The 19,490-nt window shown below is 50.8% G+C and overlaps 1 protein-coding gene across 2 annotated transcripts; it reads right to left on the reverse strand.

Moving 5' to 3' along the window:
* Nucleotides 1-753: 753 nt before the first annotated feature.
* Nucleotides 754-19,077, reverse strand: LOC1273815 (neural/ectodermal development factor IMP-L2). Of its 2 annotated transcripts, none has more exons than XM_003436357.2 (3): nt 18,452-19,077; nt 2,800-3,157; nt 754-2,725 (listed from the first exon to the last, which is right to left on the reverse strand). In XM_003436357.2, the coding sequence occupies exons 2-3, from the start codon at nt 3,151-3,153 to the stop codon at nt 2,180-2,182; spliced, it is 900 nt and encodes a 299-aa protein (XP_003436405.2). In that variant the 5' UTR covers nt 3,154-3,157; nt 18,452-19,077; the 3' UTR covers nt 754-2,179. The 2 variants fall into 2 exon arrangements, with proteins under 2 accessions (XP_003436405.2, XP_312831.6); XM_312831.6 differs by lacking the exon at nt 18,452-19,077 and adding an exon at nt 4,972-7,802.
* Nucleotides 19,078-19,490: the final 413 nt, after the last annotated feature.

Genomic DNA, 19,490 nt, shown 5'->3' on the forward strand with positions numbered 1-19,490 from the left:
ATTTATTGTTTTTTTAAAGCAAAAGTGAGTTATTACAGATTCTCTATTACAGTAATGCCCTGGCACTTCAGATACCGAATTTTGTAAGTTCGCCAAAGATTTAGGCTTCTATATATGTATAAAGTTTCTTAAACCTTGTAAGAATCATGATACCCTTTTTGAAATCTCTAAATGTCTCAAAAGATTGATTAATCCCTCTGTTTAAAAATATTTCCTTTATATTCCAAATATGAATGCTACTTTCATTCATATTTGACAACAATTCGTTTACAGAAACGTAGACGCTTTGGAGATTGAAGAATACCTAGAAACTTATTTATTTTTAGATATTATTTAATCCTTCGAGATAAATGAATCTTAAAAGCTTCATGAATATCCAGAACATCAACATTGAATGAATGAATAAATCTTCACAGGTACATGAGTGTTTTGAGAGTCATATGAATATTAAAAAAAATCAACTTTTAGATTTTAGATCTCTGATTCGTGACTCAAGATTCGTATAAATGAATCTTTTAAAAGATTAATGAAGTACAACACTATTCGAAACATGCAAGACTTATCTCGTAAGGAGTTGAAGTTGTTGCTGCTGTTCCAATATCCAATATCAATAAGCGTATATCATCATCAACGCAGAACATCCAGGACAACTACGACGTAACCAGGAGATGCTGTTCCGTATCCTACAGGTATGTTTTCTCAATTCCAAACACCCAATAACCCCATAACTGCACTACCAAAAAAAAAACGTTGTTTTCTTTTTTCTGTTCTTGGGTTTTTTTTTATTTGAAATGAAACATTTGCTTGATCCATTTACAATTCTTTGCACACAAACAACGGTTCCAACGTTCCTGTTGCTGCATCCGCGTTTTTTTTTTGCAACACACGACCGAGTGAACCGCACCGAGCAAAGGGAACACACATTTACGTGCACTCTTCGTGGGGCGGTCAGGGAGTGTTGGTGACGGTGTCCCTCAAACCGTCGTTGCCCTCGTGTGGGGGGTTGCGGGTTTTTTACCACTCAAGCACGAAGCAAACAAGCCACCCGCAAAACAACGTGCGGCACTTTGTACCGTGGTTCCTGTGTGCCACCAAATAGCTAGCTAGGGGCCCTATCTCCTAAGTGGTAATTGTAGTCACGGTAGCCTACCCGGCCCGTGCGTACGTTTTATCTGTGTATGTGTGTGTGTGTGTGTGTGCGTATGGGTGTGTATGTATGTGTGCATGTGTACGTATATCAACATGTAACAGCGATTGACATGAAGACGGAAAAGGTATTTCTATATGTACATAGTTGGTGGTGGTGGTTGGTTGATTTCTGGTATTTGCAACGTGTGTCTATTCCGTCTACCCTCCCGGTTCCCAAAAAAACTGATCACCAATGGCAGTCGTGGCACAGAGGGTGACGATGGCATGCTTCCAGATTTGGGGAAGGGAGGGGAGTACCTATTTCAACTCGGTATCGCCACTAAAAGCCTATAGATAGAGAGCATTCGTGCTGCAGAGTTTGTGATTTACATGTTCTCTTAGTGTACATGCACACACACACATACACACACGCCTACAAAGACACACACACAAACACACACTTTGAATATGTTCTCGTTACATCAAATAGGAGGTATATGTTAAATAAGTTAAAGTTAGTGAATGCATCCTGGATGCGCTGGAAGCAAGGGATGGTGGAAGAACCATTGGAGATTCCTCCCTTCTCCCGCCATCACCCCCTTCCTTCCCATGCGCATTACTGGTGCGTTAAGTTGGTGTGCTGTCTAACATTGATTGGTTGGTTGGTTTAGTATAAGCTAATGCGCTGCTCCACCCCACTCTCTCTCTCTCTCTATCTTCTCCGCTGGTTTGGATTCTAATAGTGCACAAACAACTTTAAATAAGTTAAGTATATGGCATAAGTTTGTTTTTTGTTCCTTTGCTTTGTTGCAGCTATTCTGCAAATACCGTACGCATCCGTTTGTTTTTTTTTTGCTTTTTCTTCTGTTTTTTTTCTTTTCATTCCATTATTCTAGCCTCTCTCTCCTACCCTTCCTTCTCAGCTTGTATTTTGTAAGTTTCCATCCATGTGTCCGTTACATCCGGGTACGGGAGCCGCATGGAAGATTGTTCCGGGTTTTCCCTGGGGGTCGTGGAGGGGTGTATGTGTGTGTGTTCGGTAGGCCGCACCTTAGTTGGGTCGTATCGGGTACACGAACGTTTCCGACTCATCCTTCGCCAGCACGTTCTTCGCGACGCACGTGTACGAGCCCATGTCGGCCCACCGCAGCCCGGTAATGATCAGCTCGCCGGTCGGGAGCGTGCGGAACCGCGCATCCTGCAGGCTGCCCACCACATTGCCCTCCTCGTTCAGCCAGGTAATCTCGGGCAGCGGCCGGCCGACCGCCTTGCACGGCAGCACCACGGTCGAGCCCATGTTCTCGAACAGCGTCTTGTAGTGGAGCGTGATGCGGGCGCCCTTCAGATTTTTGAACATCGTGTCGACGGCCGCAACCGGGCGCAGCAGCGGCACGTCGGAGTAGTTGCCGAGATGCGCCACACTGTCCACGTGGTACACGACGGTGGACGAGCTGACCTCCTGCCCGGCCGCCCGCCCGATGCAGGTGAAGGTGGTCTGGGAGGCGCGGGACGCCCGGTCAATCACCAGCCGCGTTACGACGCGCGCCACCGACGTCGGCGTGTCCTCCGAGATGACGTTCACGCTGATATCTTCCCACTGTAGTGAAAGGAGAGAGAGATAGAAGGTTAGTTAAGGGAGTGTCGCGCCACGATCGATGCTTTGCTACTTACATCAGCTGTCTGTCCGCTACCGTGCACCCACTGGACGGTGGGCGTCGGCGAGCCCATTATTTCGCACTCCAGCTCGACGGTGGTGCCACGGATTTGGGCGACGCGGGCCGGCGGTGCGGCGGTAATTTTCACAAACGTCGGTCTTATCGCGCGGCCCCCGTCTCCTCCGCGCACACTGCCCTCGGCCGACGAAACCACCGTGCCGGAGGAGGAGGAGGACGACGACGAGGCGGACGCGGACGCACCGAGGGCTGTGTCCGGGTCCAGGACGACGGCCCGCCCGCTACCGGGGGTAACGAGCAGGGCCAGCAGCAGGCACACGGCCAGCATCAGCAAATGCTTCACGTTCATCATGGCGCTGCAAGGAAAAACAAGCCGAGAGAGAGAGAGAGAGAGAGAGAGAAGGAAACACAATTAAAATCAGCTGTTGTAGAAAGACAGGTCAGTCTGTCAGGCGAAAGCGAGAGATCATCAGAGCCCCGTCAGGTGTACTCATTGTGTGCATGTGTGTGTGTGTGTGCTCGGTAGTTGCTCTTGCTTGTATCAGCCGTGAGCGGCGGCCGCGTGCTCTATCGCCATTTAGTGAACACACGGTGCGAGAGAAAAACGTCGCGGCGCGTGCACACCGGCCCGAAGAGCATAGAGCCGGCGCTATAAAAAAAGGGGTGAACGAAGGGCCCCGAACAGAGCGGTGTTCATCGGGCATCGGGCATGAGAAATTCCGATCGGAATTGCATCAGACACGGGTCGCGCTTTGTGGCAGCGAGTTTTCGACCATGAACAAGGCGCGCGAAATCCGACTGGCCAGGTGGTGGCAGTGAGCCGTGCCGTATGGTTTTTTTTGTTTTTTCGCAATGCTTTTTAACACAGCCCCGTGGTGGGGGAAGAGACCCAGTTTTGAGCGCGCTGTGTCACGTGCTGTTGTGAATGAGCACCATGATGATGATGATGATTGTACACGATAAGGCACAAGGAAAGGATATGTGGCATGCATCATTTGCAACCAGTGTAAATCGGTTTTACAAGAACAACCACAGACCCATTCATCGGCTAACATTTAATTCATTCTTTTTTTTTCATTTCAGTCGATCGTCTAGCACAACCACACATACACACGGCGCGATCAGAGAAGGCGTTTTTTTGGGGTTTTTATTTTTAAACACCATGCCATGGCACACTACTAACAGCGGAAGTGTGACGCGTGGGAAACAACGCTTACACAGAGCAACCGCGCTTCCGTTCTATCATCGAGAGTGAGCGCACACACACACACAGACATACGGTGAAAGATTTCGCCGTGATGATGACGTACCCGAGCGCGTATCAAAGTGTTCCGCTTATCATCATCGCGGGCGCAGTTTGGCGCCAAACGTGCGTGCGTGCGTGCTTGCGTGTATGTGTGGTGCGTATGTGATCAATCAAATCCATGCTCGAGTGACATCATTTAGCGGAGCAGTTGAAGAGAGAGAGAGAGAGATAGTGAGATACGACCGATCGTGTCTATGCGTGTCGCAGCATGTTCGCACAATCCGACCGATAACGGAAATTGACCGCCTTCTCGCGTGCGGCGTTTGCCAGTGAAAGCCAGTGCTGAAACAGTTCAATGAATGGAACGGAGAGGGGGGATTTAAATCGAAAAACGAGAGGAAGGGACCGACCACATGGTTCGCCGGTTTAAAGTGTCTAAATTTACTACGATGAACTCAACCCACAACAGCAGCAACAGCAAGGGCAGCAAACGAAAAGAAGAAGCTCACCTCTCTCTCTCTCTCTCTCTCTCTCTCTCTACTGCCACCGTGTTGCGTTGGTAGTGGGAAAGGACCGCAGTTTGTTGTACCGTGCCCAGGGAGGTGCGGGGGGGGGGGGGACACAAGCCAAATTCCAAAGGTTAAATGGCAAACCGCGAACACGTTTGGCTTGAACCCCCACCGCAACCCCCAAACGCCACGACCGCTGGCGACCCAAATATTCTTTTTACGACGCTGTCGTGTCGTGTGGTAGGAGAGTGGACAGGTTCCTTTTTTTTTATTTCTACTACTTTTTCGATTGCCGATTGTCTGCGCCGGCCTCCGCAAGGCAAAGCAGCATGTTTTAAGGCCAGCCGGCCGGCCATTTCGCTCCATGCAATCGCTTGGCGCAACAGAAAGAAGGGAGCGGGTGAAAAATACTTACTTTCTAACGTGCCTTTCGGGGCTGAAGGGGGGATGCTTTTCCGCAAATCTTTGCAACCGGGAAACTTTGCTCACACACAAACACACACAGACACTGACACAGACTGGAAGCAAGCCGTTGGCTGGGGTTGTGTTTCTTTGTTTCAAACGCTGGCGGTGACGGTTGGCGGTTGGTGGTTGGTGGTGGTAGCGGTGGTGCGCCTGGTACTGCCTTTGATGAGAAAATTGCGCACACACCAATACGAATCCCGCAAGTGTCCAATCGAATTTTCCTCCCGCTTGCTGCGATGCTTCCTCGTGCTGGAAGAGTCCGTCTGTTTCACACACAAATGTCTCTCTCTCTCTCTTTCGTTCTTTGTCGCTCTCTGTTCGTAGCTCGCTTCTTTCTTCTTTTGCTAGCTTTTCCAAGTAGCTTGCACGCGGTACAAACTTCTGCCGCTTCCTTGTCTTACTTCAAGCGCGGGAGCTCCACCACCGGGAGGGTCGTTAGGGTCGTTCGCTGTCTTGTGCGCCCTTTTGCGCCTTTCTCGCGGGCGGGCTTGATGATGAAGCAACTTCCTGCAGAAAGGGGGGTGGTGGGGTGGTATGCTAGACCGTTCAAGCCTTCGCCTTCAGCGCCGGTTTGGGTTTTCGGCTGCCGACGTCCCGGTCGTCGGTCAGGCGGTGTTTTCGAAGTAGCCTTCTTCTGCGGGACGAGCGTAAGTCAACCTACGCTCTAATTGCTTCTGCGACGGGAGGGGAGCGGGGTGCTTTCCCTTCGACACACACACACACACACCGGTGATCTCGATCGTACCGTTCCGCACACACAATTGATCTTTCCTTCGGTCCAGACGCGTGCTCCTGTGTCCCTCCGTCCGTCCTTTCTGCTCGAAACTATCTCGCTCTTTCGCTTTCTTGATCGCTCTTTTGTCTCCCTCTCTTTCTCACTCTCTGCCTCTCTCTCTCTCTCGTTCTTGCTGGTTCGTGCGGGTTGGACTCTCTGTCTCTCGCTCTCTCGCTCTCTCGCTCAAGCACACGCTCTGTTCGCTTCTCGCTATGCCGCCTGTTTCGCTAGCATAGACGAAAACTCTATTCTCCGTCACCGTTGGTACAGCGGTCACAATCACCCAGGCCAGGCAATCCGCGACACGCGCACACAAAAAACTCAAAAATCAAACCTTTTTTTTTGTATATTGCCAACACACACTTACACCAGCGTCCGGTGCGCGCCGCGTGTTATGTAATGTTTGAGTTTGTGAGATGTTTTATCAGCACATTTAGCAACATTAACTCGGAAAGGTTCACCTTTTCGCCGAACCCCAACATAGGGACGCTGCGTAGCTGCGTAGCTGCCGGCGGAGCCGTCGTGCCTAGAACAACCGCGGCGGGGGAACTGCAGCGGGGCTGGTTTCCTTTGCTTTTTTGTTGTTTCTTTTGGCGGATTTGTTCGGGGGCCTACTGGCACTGCACTGGCCCACACTGCTGATCTCACTCGAAACGAATCACGCACACACACACTCAATTACGCCTTTGTATGATGGGTACCAGCAGGTTCCGGATGAAGCTGCACGATGATGTCCCTTTTTTATTCGGTTGTATGACCGGTACACTAACACCACGCTACAATCGCTCCACAACCGTCGATGATATTGCTGCTAATAATAATGGCCGTACTACTACGGGTCGTTACCGCCAGCTTGCGGATGCTGCTTTCACACTGATGCTTGGACGACGATGATAGACGAATTGCACCAAGGGTGGACATTAAACGCGCTGTATGTGTGCCGTGGGTGCCGTCGTCCGTTGATTCGTGCTCAACAATCAAACGCTCCACACACTAGCACAGTAGTAGGCATCGATATGATACGTGTGGAAGCTGCTGCTGCTGCTGCTGCTGCTGCTACTGGTGACGTGACGTCAACGGGGCGCCGCTACTCGTCGATGGCTACTGCGGAGGATCGCACGGCAGATTACACCGTGACTGTGACTGTGTCCAGCGTAAGAGAGAGGGAGGGCTCAACACTACGCAACACTGCGATTGCAAGCCACCGGATCGAACAGGATCGCTCGTCGTGCCAGAGCAAAGGCGGGCTAAGGCTTTTTGCTTTCGCTAAGTCACCGTCGACACACACACACGCGCGCGCGGGCTCGCTCGATCGCTATTGTTTTGTCTAGCGCTCCTAACGCTAGCTAGTAATGGTCCTGCCCTGCTTGCTCTCGTTGCCTCCTGAATATCGTGTAACGCGGTACGAAGCTACAACACGGACACACACACTTGGTGGAAGAAAAACGATTGACACCGTCGCGGGTGGGGGGGAATGGATGGCAAACACTACCGTCGACACTCGGGCTACGAATGAATGGCCGACGGTGCCGGTGGCTCGAATTTATAATCTCTCGCTCACCCGTGGCGGGGGCGAACGCGCGCGCGCACCGTCCCGTGGTTCATTTTGCGTTCATTCTCTGTGCCCGTGTCTCTACGGCCACACTCGCCTGTCTCTATTCTCTCCGGCCGCACCGCTCTCTCGCTCTCGTGTGTCCTCGTAGCACACGAGACAAGCGGGTGTCCCGAACCGGTGGCCGGTGGTGGAAGGTGGCGGCGGCGGCGGCGGCAAACGCATTCCTTCTTCCGTTTTGTTAAAACGTGTCCCCAGCACACACGGTTTGTGTGTCGCGCGCTTACTCCGACAGATTATTAGCTTTACCCTCCCAGCGGAGCAGTGGCCGATGCGATACTTTTACTTGTTTTACTTGGGAGGGCGAGAGACGAAAGAGGGCTTCTGCAGGCACGGAAGAAACACGCCAGCCGGAAAACTGTATCGATGGTGGATCGGGCTGGTGGCCAGCGTGGCAATGGCGGCAATCGCAGTCATGATCAGAAGCCATTAGCACCGTTTCGTTCGCCGTTCGTTACATAAAATTGCCCCAACCACACATCCGAACTAATTGGGGGTTGGAAGGGAAGGAATGCTTACCACCACTCCCCCCCCTCCCCCTCCCTCGCGTTCGACACGGTCAACCCCCTGCATCACCTCCCTCGCTTTGCATTTGAATCCGATGATCTTTGAATCGTGTAACCCCCTTCCCCCCCCCCCCCCCCCCTTCCTTCTTTTCGTCCGTCGCCGGGTTGGGTTCGTGCCTTCGATCGTTCGATCGTACGATGCCGTCGTTCGTGCCCTTCCCAACACCTCCCCGAGTTAGTCACAGTCCGGCAGTCCATGGTGGTGGTGGTGGGATTGTTTCCTTCTCGCCAGACCTCCAATCGGGATCACGTTTGCACCAGCGTTCTTAGGGGCTCGGCAACTCCAGCGCAAATTTACCCCCGCGCTGAGCAACCTGTGAGCTCTAATTAGAATCTTTTTTTGTTCACTTTTTCCAATTGTTCCCTTTCGAGGCGTTAATGAGAATTGTTCACCGTCGCAGTGACGCGTTGCTCCAGCAAGGGCCATTTTTTTTTGCTGCTGCCCCTTCTTCCGAAGCCGAGCTCGAGTCGCTGTCGCACGGTGTTTGCCACACTTGCAGCGCAGGGATTAGGTGACCCTCTTTTTTCCCATCCCCAGCTCCAGTTGCTGGGATGATAAACCCGGCCTGATGGGCCATAAACTTACTCGGGACAAAAGGGGGGGGGGGGGGAAGAGGAGAGGAGCGTTATGTGCATGCGGCGGAAATATTGCACCGGAATCACAACCTTCCCGTGTTCCCGAGAGAGGTACTAGAGAGCAATGAGTTGCATCACCCGCGCTCTGCATGCTGTGGGATGGGAATACTTGGCGGATGGGTGTGTGTGTGTCTGGGCAGAATGTGACTTTCACGTGATACGCCACGCGATGGGCGAGCCTGGTCGAACATGAGGAAGGTTGCTGTGCCGTCCGTTGCCAGCGAACGCTCGAGGGCACACTTGATTCCGGGCGAAACAAGGGGAGAAAACACTACTCCCCCCCACCCGCTGTCATCTATACACGATGTGACAGTTTTCGTCAACTGTCAGTAAAAAGGCGGCTGCGGGGGTATAGGGAAGGAAGCTAAAACCGGGCTATAAATAAACGGTTAAGTTTAGTTTTCTTCCCGGAAAACCTTGAGGCGCGCGCTACCTGCTGATGGCGAGCACGGTGGACAGCCGAAGCGCCCATTGCCAAATACACAACAATTAACACCCTCCGGCGGTGACAGTCGCGATTGTTTCAATGCTTATCAGTGTCACCTCCGCCAAACCCGCTTCCGCTTCCTCCCGCTTTCCAAGGTTTCCAATTTGCTCCACAAACAAACAATCCCAAAAAGAAATAGATAGGGCTAACAAAACAGTGCGAATCAATCAGCGCGCGTGAGATACACATTTCGTCGTCCAGCGTGTTTTCGTAAACTTTCCATAGTTCCACGAACACACCAGCACGTGGGGGCGGCGTTGGACCGTAGTTCGGTAATTTTCCGATTGGAATTTATTACGCACCACCACGCGTTCGCGGTACGCGTCACGCTGATAATTAGCGGGGGAATGTATCGTATGTGTCTGTGTGTGTGTATGTATCGCCAGTTACACAACGAAGCCAGAACGAACGTTTGAGCAGCGATTGGGGGCTCGACCCAATCGAATGGGGCAGTGTGTGATACACGGTCATTAGCTAGTAGAACGTTGCGCGGTGGCGGCTTAATTAAACGTTTCTCGCACACGTGTGCTTGCGGGTGGGGGATGGATTTACAGTGACTAACAGACTAATCACACCCGGTCGCCCCACATCACAGTGTTCACATGCGACCCAAGAGGGGCCGGTCCAAGGTTTCTCCCAAACGGTGTGACTTTTTTCACCGGCGCGGAAAACACTCTGACGGCTTGACATTTTCCCCCTACACAGCCGCTCGACGCAACCGATGATCAGAATTTCATCATCCATCCGAGCGACTTCCTCGAAAGTCCAACACACACACACACACGTGGTGCAGGGTGCGCTCGCATATCAGCATGAGGTAGAAGGAAAAAAAAAACCCAAAACTATCCCACGTACGCCCCGCTAGCCCTTGCCCCCCCCCCCCCCTCCAGTGGGGCAAACAGCGCAACAGCGAGGTAAAAAGCAAAAAAGAAATAAATTGTTTAAACATTCCTTCGCTGCCATCGGAGTCGGAGTTCCCGCTGCCCCCGTTGAATGTCAACGCATGGCGTGCCCCTAACGGTAGCACACGGTTGCCGCAAAAAAAAACAGACACACACACATACACCTTCGGGAAGAGGCGCATCAAAGCATGTGGCATGTGATTACACATACCGGACAGCCCTCATCACCTCGCAGCCCTCAGTGTCGCAGCCCGTGCTGGTCCTTTCCTGCCCATCCCGCAAAGCTAACATTTGCTTTCCGTCACATCGGCGACCGACATCCTGTCCATGCCGGAGTATCCGTCGATGCCTAACTCGCAGCCGGCAGGTAATGTTCGGTGCGCTGCAATCTTAAAAGCTTCCAGCGAATGGCCCACACATTGTGCTGCACTGGGCGAGGGGAAGCGGAAGAGTGGGATAGATATCTTAATGCTGATATGACAATTTCTCTAACGACGAGCCGTCTTATCACCAGCTGTCGCCAGCGGGCTCTTGCGGCCTATTGCGTGTGAGAAACGCCGGCAAGCATGAACCCCGGGCCTCTCCTTTTCACTACCCCGTGGTACGTACCGGGTTTTGGGTCGACGCATATCTCGGTCGGCAACCTCTCCAACACACACACGCACACACGTGGGTCAACTGTCGCCACGACCTTCGATGGGCGATGATGCGGGGTTTGCCCACTTGCGACCGATCGATCAATCACCATTAGAAACGAATCACGATTGGAATCGCACACTGCCCGCCCGCCCGGTGAGATGCCCCCGTGTGTGTGTGTGTGTGTGTGGGCCCGAGGCAAGCCCTTATCTTTCAAGCCGCTCAAGTGAAGCGATTCGCTGCTACGCTCCAAAACCCTGCCGGAGCACGCGTAATTTGCAACGACATCAAGAAGCGCGTATCGTGTCGTTGTCTTATCGCACATTCGCTGGGCGCGTACGCGTTTGAATGAAGGATTGCTCATTATTGGGGCGTTCGAAAATTCTTACAGGTGTGTGCGGATCTATTGCGGTGGACGGTGCGGGGTTTCGATTGTAGGCAATTACGTTGTAGGCTATTGGCCAGCTGCTGCCAGATTTGACTGATTCGACTGATTGAGCTGGAATTTTCAAGACTGAAACCCTCCGTTCAATCATACCTTACTAATGAGAAAATGACGGAGATGGCAAATCGTCGAACATTTAGTTTCTATTGGCAGTCGCATCTGAACTTATTGCACCTTTTTTTCTAGCAATAAATTAAATCGTTTTTACTAAATTTGTTGCAATCTTTACGAAAAGTTCAAGCAAAAGCTGTTTAAAAATGAGGGTTACAAAACGCGTCGATCAAACTATCACTGATTTGCACTGCCAATCATTAAGGCCGGGGGACACTGTCCGTACTCGCTAGTGTAATTTCGATTTTCACTAGCACATCTGGCGGCGGCTGGTAGAAGCATTTTTCCAAACAACTTGGAGCGGCTGTAGAAAATATGTTATTTTCTATGTTTTTTACTTAATTCGGACAAGAAAAGTTTTGTAAAAGGTAGATGCTCATGTCCTGCACGCATTACATCCATTTTCATGAAAAAAACGATGGAAAAACTACTTATTTTTGAGATCCGGCATGACCATTCCCTCGATGACCTAAAAACGCTTCCACCAGCCGCCGCCAGATGCGCTAGTGAAAATCGAAATTATACTAGCGTGTACGGACAGGCTCCCCCGGCCTTAAAGGCCGGGGGAGACTGTCCGTACTCGCAAATGTAATTTTGATTTTACTAGCGCATCTGGCGGCGGCTGGTGGAAGTTTTTTTTGTCATCAAGGGAATGGTCGTGCCGGATCTCAAATTTAAGTTGTTTTTTCACCGTTTTTTGATGCGAAAATGGCTGAAATACGTGAACAACATATTCATCTATCAATTTCATAGCTTTTCCAGTCCAGTTAAAGTAAAAAACAAGGAAAAATAACTTATTTTCTGAAGCGACTTCAAGTTGTTTGGCAAAATGCTTCGGTCAGCTGCCGCCAGATGCGCTAGTGAAAATCAAAATTACGCTTGCGAGTACGATCAATGTAGCCCGGCCTTTACAGTTGCCTAGATACAACGGTTGCTTTAATTTATTTCAAAACTATCCTGCTCAGTGATGCCTACAATATGGCAAAATATTGAAAATACGTCCACTGAAGCCACCATTTCATTACCTTTTTTTACATTTTGACAATCGCTACGATCGTTTCCGTATTCGATCGAGTTTGGGCAAGTGGCTGCATTTAGGCCCGTGTCTGTGATTTTATCGCACGTGCTGTCAAACGCTTTTTCGTATAATATTGCGATTAATTGGATGATTTGAATAATATAACTATTATGAAAAATTAATTTGAGATTGTTCCTACAAAACACCACACATTTAGTTTGACAGATAAAATCGGATGCGGCGTCCGACGAAATCAAATTTTTTTGATTCCGTCGTACGACGAAATCGCACGTCCGACGTTATCTGTCACATCCCATATAGAATTTTGACAGGCCTTCCGATAAAATCGCATCCGATGGAGCACAGACATGGGCCTTATGGGTTAAAATGTGTAAGTGCTAACCAGAACCTTCGTGGCTTAGTGTGAAAGACGTAGCGCATCAGCTTCAAAGGGCATGACTGGACGGGGTTCAATTCCCAACCAATGATTAGGCGCGTGACACAACTCCTCTAGGTTTATAATAACCTTGTTTTTATAGGTTAGTTTGCGGTTGATCAAGATCGCCAAGTACACTAGAGTTGTATTTTTCAATTAACTGAATTAGCTGTCTGGTGGAGTGCAAATCCTTATGCCCACGAGAATCGAAACTCTCTCCTCCCTTTCTCCGTTTCTCTCTCAAAATGAGGGGGATTCATTAAGTGAAAAATATGTTAGTCTTAGCCCTGCCCCCCCTCCCCACGGTGATTGATTTGCATTCAATAACCAATTTACGTTAAATCATGCGATGCAAAAAGCTTTGCCTTTAATGCAATATTGCTCCCGCGGCCGTGTTGATAAGATAGGGCTCGGGGAGGAGCGCGCGCGATAAGCGTCATTCGGTGGCCGGATGACGACCAAACCTGATGACGGGACGATTTTTCCATCCCGATTACGCCCCAGATCGAGAAGGAAATGGGTGTGGGTGCTTAGCTGTGCAAAAACAAAAAAAGAGAGAGAAAACGCAAACAAACGGCTTAGGAGAAGCTGCCCGAAGATTGATCAGACAGACGTACGTCGGCTTATGTATGACGGCTAGCCGCGAACCACGGTGCTAACCAGGTTCGCTCTGATTTGCGCGAAAGGCTAAGGCTTAGCGGAAATGGGTTTTCAACGGTGAGGTAAAGCTTAAACCACCCTCCGCGCAGCCTTCCGGAAAAAAACGGCGGTGTGCTGCGGAATTACGCTTGCTAAGCCGAATGGAAACGTGCTGCACAAGGGGCGAATGGAAGAGGAATCATTAATGACCCAGCAACAGTGCCCGATTGGCAACGCGCGAAAAAGCCATTCGCCTCTGTATAATCCCTTCCCTTTGCCCGTGGCCTCACATTACCCACCCCACTCACACACACACTCACACATATACACGTTTTTAAAGGGCGATCATCCACACGGGCACGTCCCCACCCCCCCACTCACGACGATGCCGCGCACACCGGTTTTGATTCGATATCTGCCATGCTGTATTAATTTCACACCCGTTGCCTCTCGGGACACACTCACAAGTAAATGTGTGTGTGTGTGTATATGTGTGTATGTGCATGTGGCTTAAGCGGAGTGTGATCGCGACCGCGAAAAAAAAAAGCGGCGACCGCAAAAACCCCAGCCAGCCGCTCGCTCAGCTGTCGCACGATCGCACTCTGCGCACCAGCCGCACCCGGCCTGCCTGCGTGTACACAACGTGTCCGCACCGGCTGCACCATGCGCTTTGACGCTGCGACTAGTGTTTTAGGATGGACAGGGGGGGGGGGAATTAGCGATGGGGAACCCCCGGGTACGGCAGCCGCAGCATCAGCCCCAGACACGATGGAGCCGATCACGTTCGGGCGCTGGTCGGCGATCGGTCGGCGATCGTACGCAAAGACCACCGCGAGCGCGCGCGCGCGCACACACACGGTTGACGCAACTCGTGGTGGCCCTTTGTGGCCATACACAGCCGGAGCTTGTGACAGGCCGTTTAGCAGCCGGGCTCTCCTTCCATCTCTTTCTCTTCCCCCACTCCCCCCACCGGGGTTTCAGACTGGCTAATGAATGACCGTGCAAGTTTATCGCGCGATCTTTTTGCTGATGTGTGCATGTGGGGCCGTTGCTTCTGCCGTGTCATTTCATTCCTCTGTGCAGACCGCCGGTCACTTTCGTGATTGGAAGCGTTTCGGAATTGGCACGTCCCCCCCCCCTCGACCGAACAAGAGAGACAGAGAGAGAGTGGGAGTGGGAGAAAGAGTAAGCGAGGATTGTACAAAAGCTCCGCCATCCTCCTTGCCGATCGCGATCGCGCGAGGAAAGAACTGACGTCAATTCTTGTCTCTTTCTCCATTTTCCCTTCCAAAGAGGGGTAGAGTTGAACTGGGGGCGGGGGGGAATATGTTTGACAAATTTATGATTCACGAACACCATTAACGTAATGCTGGCGGCACGACACGCCGGTGGCCAATCTACTGCTGGGGACCAACGAACACGTGCTTTTTTTATTGCTTTCGAGAGTTGGCTAATGGTCAAATGAGCAAAAAGAATGGAAAAAAAAGAAGCAACCAAGATTGGTGGAGGAAAGTCCACGATATCAGCCATCTACCCGCGCATCTCCAAACGGCCTAGACCGCGTGGCCTCTCCCAGCGGCGTGCGGTCAATGCGATAGGTTAGTTGCGCATAGATAGGTGCGCATCCGCCTCGGTGGAGCAAAACGTTCGTTGCGCGCAACGGCAACACGGACGCAACGTGGCGCGTGAGTGGCCGGCTGCATCGCGTGCTGCAACTCTATTGCACGAAACTGCCGCGGCCAACCCACACACCAATAGGAAGTGTGTGAGTGTGTGTGCATGCGTACACGAGGCAGATACGAAATCAGTTCAAATGAGACAGCAGAACGACTCGCAACGAAGCGTCGCAATCGCAACGAAGCAAACCCCGGCCCGGTTGTATCCTTTTTGCCCTCACCCTCATCCACCCCTCCCGTCGAAAACGGAACGACTACCAAGGTCAAAATAACTATAAAAATGACATATTACACAGCTCACAGCTGTTCGCGCGTTCGCTGTCTGTTGCCCCGCTGTCAGTTATGAGGACGGATGCGTTATTCCATTCGGGTGGGGGGGGTCGGTGGGGGGTGGGGGAGTGGTGTAATAAGGCAAGGGGCGAATCAAAAAAGGTGACCGGGTAAATGAACAGGTCAAGTGACGTGTCCTCTCCCTTTGCGCCGGAGCGTGCGCTTCCACTTCCTCGTCAGCCTGTGCCAAACGTGATTCAATGTGATCATCGTCGAATCTTGCACGATCAGTCTTCTTTTTGCTTGATCTTCGATGATCGTACAAGGCAAGAAAAGCACAAAGCATTTGCCTGCAGGCCTGTTGCCCGACTTTAAAAGCGACCGGCCGGGCTGGATAGTGTGCTGTCCGGCGTGTGCCAAACGATGGGCACCGAAAACTAGTTTTACCAACACACCAACATGCAACATTCCTGTCCGCGCGCTCACCTTCGCCGTACCTTTACAGAATGGGCTGGAATTTCCGTTCATAAAACGTTTATCTCGAGCATTTAAAATGAGCACGCGGTGGTGCTACACTAAAAAGGAAGCACCGCGCGATGACTCACGATCGTTAATCGGGGCTCCTCCGCCCGTTTGCTGCTTCCTCGTTCCGCACACACACACAACTAGCCCTGGGGGCAGTGATCCTTTTTCTTCTTTTCCTTTCTGTCAGCTGATACGATGGGCAGCAGAAGCCATAAAATGGCACAGTTTTTTGTTGTTGTATTTTAAATCTTTAAAACCTGGTCCACTTGACGACAAACGCCGTTCGGAATGGTTGGTTGGCTGCATGCAGGGCCGCTTGATCGCGGAACTGTCGCCGCCCGCCCTGCCCTCGTATATTATATGCTCGAAACTGGATTGATCGATGTCACCTCCCCCCGGGGGGTAAGGGGAAGGAAAAAGAACGGCGGGGACTGGGGAAGTACACGGAGGCAACGTTCTACATGATCACCGTCACGTACGCATGTCAAAGGCCATATAGAAAGGGAAAGTGCCTCGGTACGTGCTGGTAGCCGGTGCCGGTCTAACGAGGGGAAGGAGGGAATGTGGAGGGGAAGGAGGGAATAGAAGAATTATCTCGCCTAGCACCGTGTGCATCTAGTGCGGTAACTTTCCCGCCAGGGGTTTTACATTCCGTGTTCCGTGGTCCAGGCAGGTTGACCACCGATCGGGTGTGGGGCACGATGATGGATGATGGGGATGGGGAAGGAGGGCCTGTATCATGTAATTGGTAAGCTGTAATCGCGGGTTTTCTCGCGCAATCACCCGCCACTGTTGCGCGTCGTGACGTATTGTTGTAGGTGAATAGTGCTGCTCATAGTGTGTGTGTGTGTGTGTGGGGGGGGGGGGGGGGGGGCAATTTAATGAATCATTTAATTAGTTGCATTCAAACCGAACCGTTTGTCATTCAAAGTTAAGTGGTAGAATAATCAGAAGCCGCAGATAACTTGTGAGTACGATCAGATCCGATTGTTGCATACCACGTGGGCGATTGTCTGGCCGAGTAAGGGCATGTAAATGTAGAAAAGGATAATTGATTTCACCACCGTTCAATACGGTAGCATAGAAACGGTTTATTATGCATGTATTTGATGGGGCTTCAAACGCCAGTACGACATTCTAATAGTTTTAAAACAATTATAAAGAAATTACTTGGCAGAAGAATGATAAGTAAATACAGAGGTTTTCAGGGGTTCTCAAAGTTGTGGGACAGTTACGCCCAAAAGTCATTCTTACAGGAGATGAACATTATACTATTGGAATTGGTACCCGTTTTGGGCAAGCTCACTTGAAATTCCTGTTAGATTTTGGCCAAAAAGGTTGCAATAGAGTCCAATTCCCATCACATTAGATTATTTTCTCTTGAGAAAGAGTAAAAATAAAAAGTCGAACAATTATGAGAACCCATAACCCTTTTTCATCAACAAAACTGGTAAATTTAGATTATTTTTATTTATTTTAATTTACTCTTTCGTCGCAAAAAAATTGTACCAATTAAAAAAAAAAAACCTCAAACCTACGGTTTGATGATCGTGCTTAGTGTTTTCGTGAATAAGAAACGATCCGTGCGATAAGGGCCAGTGACGATCGTTGCACTAAAAATAGGCGACCGTGTTTGGTACGATTATTTTGCTTTGGCACGCCAATCGACCGCTCAGCCAGGTGAATCGAGTGCAGCAAATCAAATAAATACACACAAACCCATGGAGTTGCATGAATGACCTGTACAAGGAACCGTGCGACGGAGCGTCTTCAAGAAACGTTCAAACATACACACACGGTCACCGTCAACTGATAAGCAGTATCAGCGACAACATCCAGCAGGGCTTTTGTGATTTGCCCCGGCACGTTCTTCCCTGCGAGCGATCACGAGACTAGAAAATGGGCGTTGACATGGGTAGATAATGGAACGTCACGTGAAGCTGGGCAGGCAAGTAACGCTCCCGTAACGCTCTGCGCGAGGAGTGCGGTCCAGGTGCTGATGTGCATTTGTTCAGTGACGTTAACGGCGGTTTGCTACTGCTCGAGATGGATGGCAACACTGATCTAACACGCTCGCTTATCATTAGCCACCAGGGCGCGCTAGCTTTGCACGGGTTAGCGTGCAACGGGTTGGCAACACTGCCGTTGATAGCATATAGTTCTCCTTCTTATGCTGACCCGGGTGTGGCTGATTGCTCGCTGGCGGCATTGCCTTATCGAAAGCCACTTCACACGGCAGGATTGGAAGCGCCTCAAGGAGGGCATTAGTCTTTCCACTGCCTGCAACTTTGCAAATAAGGTGTTGTTTTATAATCGCAACAACAACAGCGGCCACTTCATTTGCTGAGTGGCGTGGGCCAGCTCAAGAAATCTGACCAAAAACGGGTTCCATAATAATCACCTTAGCGATAGGCCACCAAATTGCCCGCAGTTCTTTGTGTTTCGCTGCGAGCGGCAAACTTTCCTAGGATTCAAATCCATCATTCTATCAGGATGTTGCGCGAAGCTCAGAATGCGATGGCTGGTAACATATGGTTGCGCACTAATCAGTGCAAGCGAAACGCTGCTTATTGCTCTTTCCACCTCATCAAACACACACACACGGCAAACGATCGATCATGTTGGGTGTTGGGTGTTATGCTATTAATACTTTTAATTATTTTGCCACCTCTGGCCACACGACGCTCGTCACTTACCTTGGTCTCCGGTGCGGCACTGTTACTCGGAACGCACGGGGTCGTTTTTCCACCGAAACGGTCACACTTTCCGGGGAACTCTCGCGGACGACAACACGTGCAGCTACTCGGTTGCACCGGAACACAGATTTAAACGCGACCAATACTAATGTGCCCACCGTTGAACGTCGCCACGCAACAGGACGAAATGATTGTTCTGCACTGTTTTTTCTGTTTTTCCTTCAAAAAATGAAGTTTAAAATTGTTTGCAACCGGCACACACTCGCGTCTCTGAAAACCACACCAAACTCACTTTGTCCGATGCAAATTCTCTTTTATTACTCTGCAAACACTGCCCACTACTGCTACTAAAACTCTGTCCTGCACTGTTTCCACCCGTTTCCTTCTGTTCAGCAGGGTTTGCTGGGGGTTTTGGTACGATCAGATCGTTGCGGCTATCGACACACGATTAAACTTCTGCCGGCACTGTAACTTCCTTTTATAATCCTTGATGGAAATTTATACACTATCCGCCGCACACACCACACACACACCCCATCCCTATCCGGGGCATGCCACCCGCTTGCCAAGATTCCCGCGCGCGCATACACCGCACCGCGCCGCACGCAGTCGGGCGAAAAAGAGAAGCAACGGCTGCGAAAAGATGCTGCGCACCACCGCTTGCCAGCGGCCGCCGTGTAGGAGCATGGCGGAAAAGTAGTCGAAATGGATGGACCAAACGAATGGTGGAAGAGGGGGGGGGGAAGCAGGGGGTTGCGTTTTGAGTGTAGCTAGAGCAGGAGGAACGATACGAGTGGAGAGAATAGATGGCACGAGCTTCTCGCTTCGGCTCCTTTGCCGCGAACTGTGCAACAGGCAGTTAGATCGGGGCGAGCGAGCGAAAGATGGAGACAAAAAGAGAGAGAGAGAGAGAGAGAGAGTGCGAGTGTAGCGATGGATATCATACGAGCAAGATGGAGAAGGATGCTGAGCAGCGCGCGGTAGTAGTAGTAGTAGGCGATGGATTGGACGATATCGAGCGGCAAACTGCTCCAGCACG

The sequence above is a fragment of the Anopheles gambiae genome, chromosome 2, assembly GCF_943734735.2.
Source record: "Anopheles gambiae chromosome 2, idAnoGambNW_F1_1, whole genome shotgun sequence".
NCBI lineage: Eukaryota > Metazoa > Arthropoda > Insecta > Diptera > Culicidae > Anopheles > Anopheles gambiae.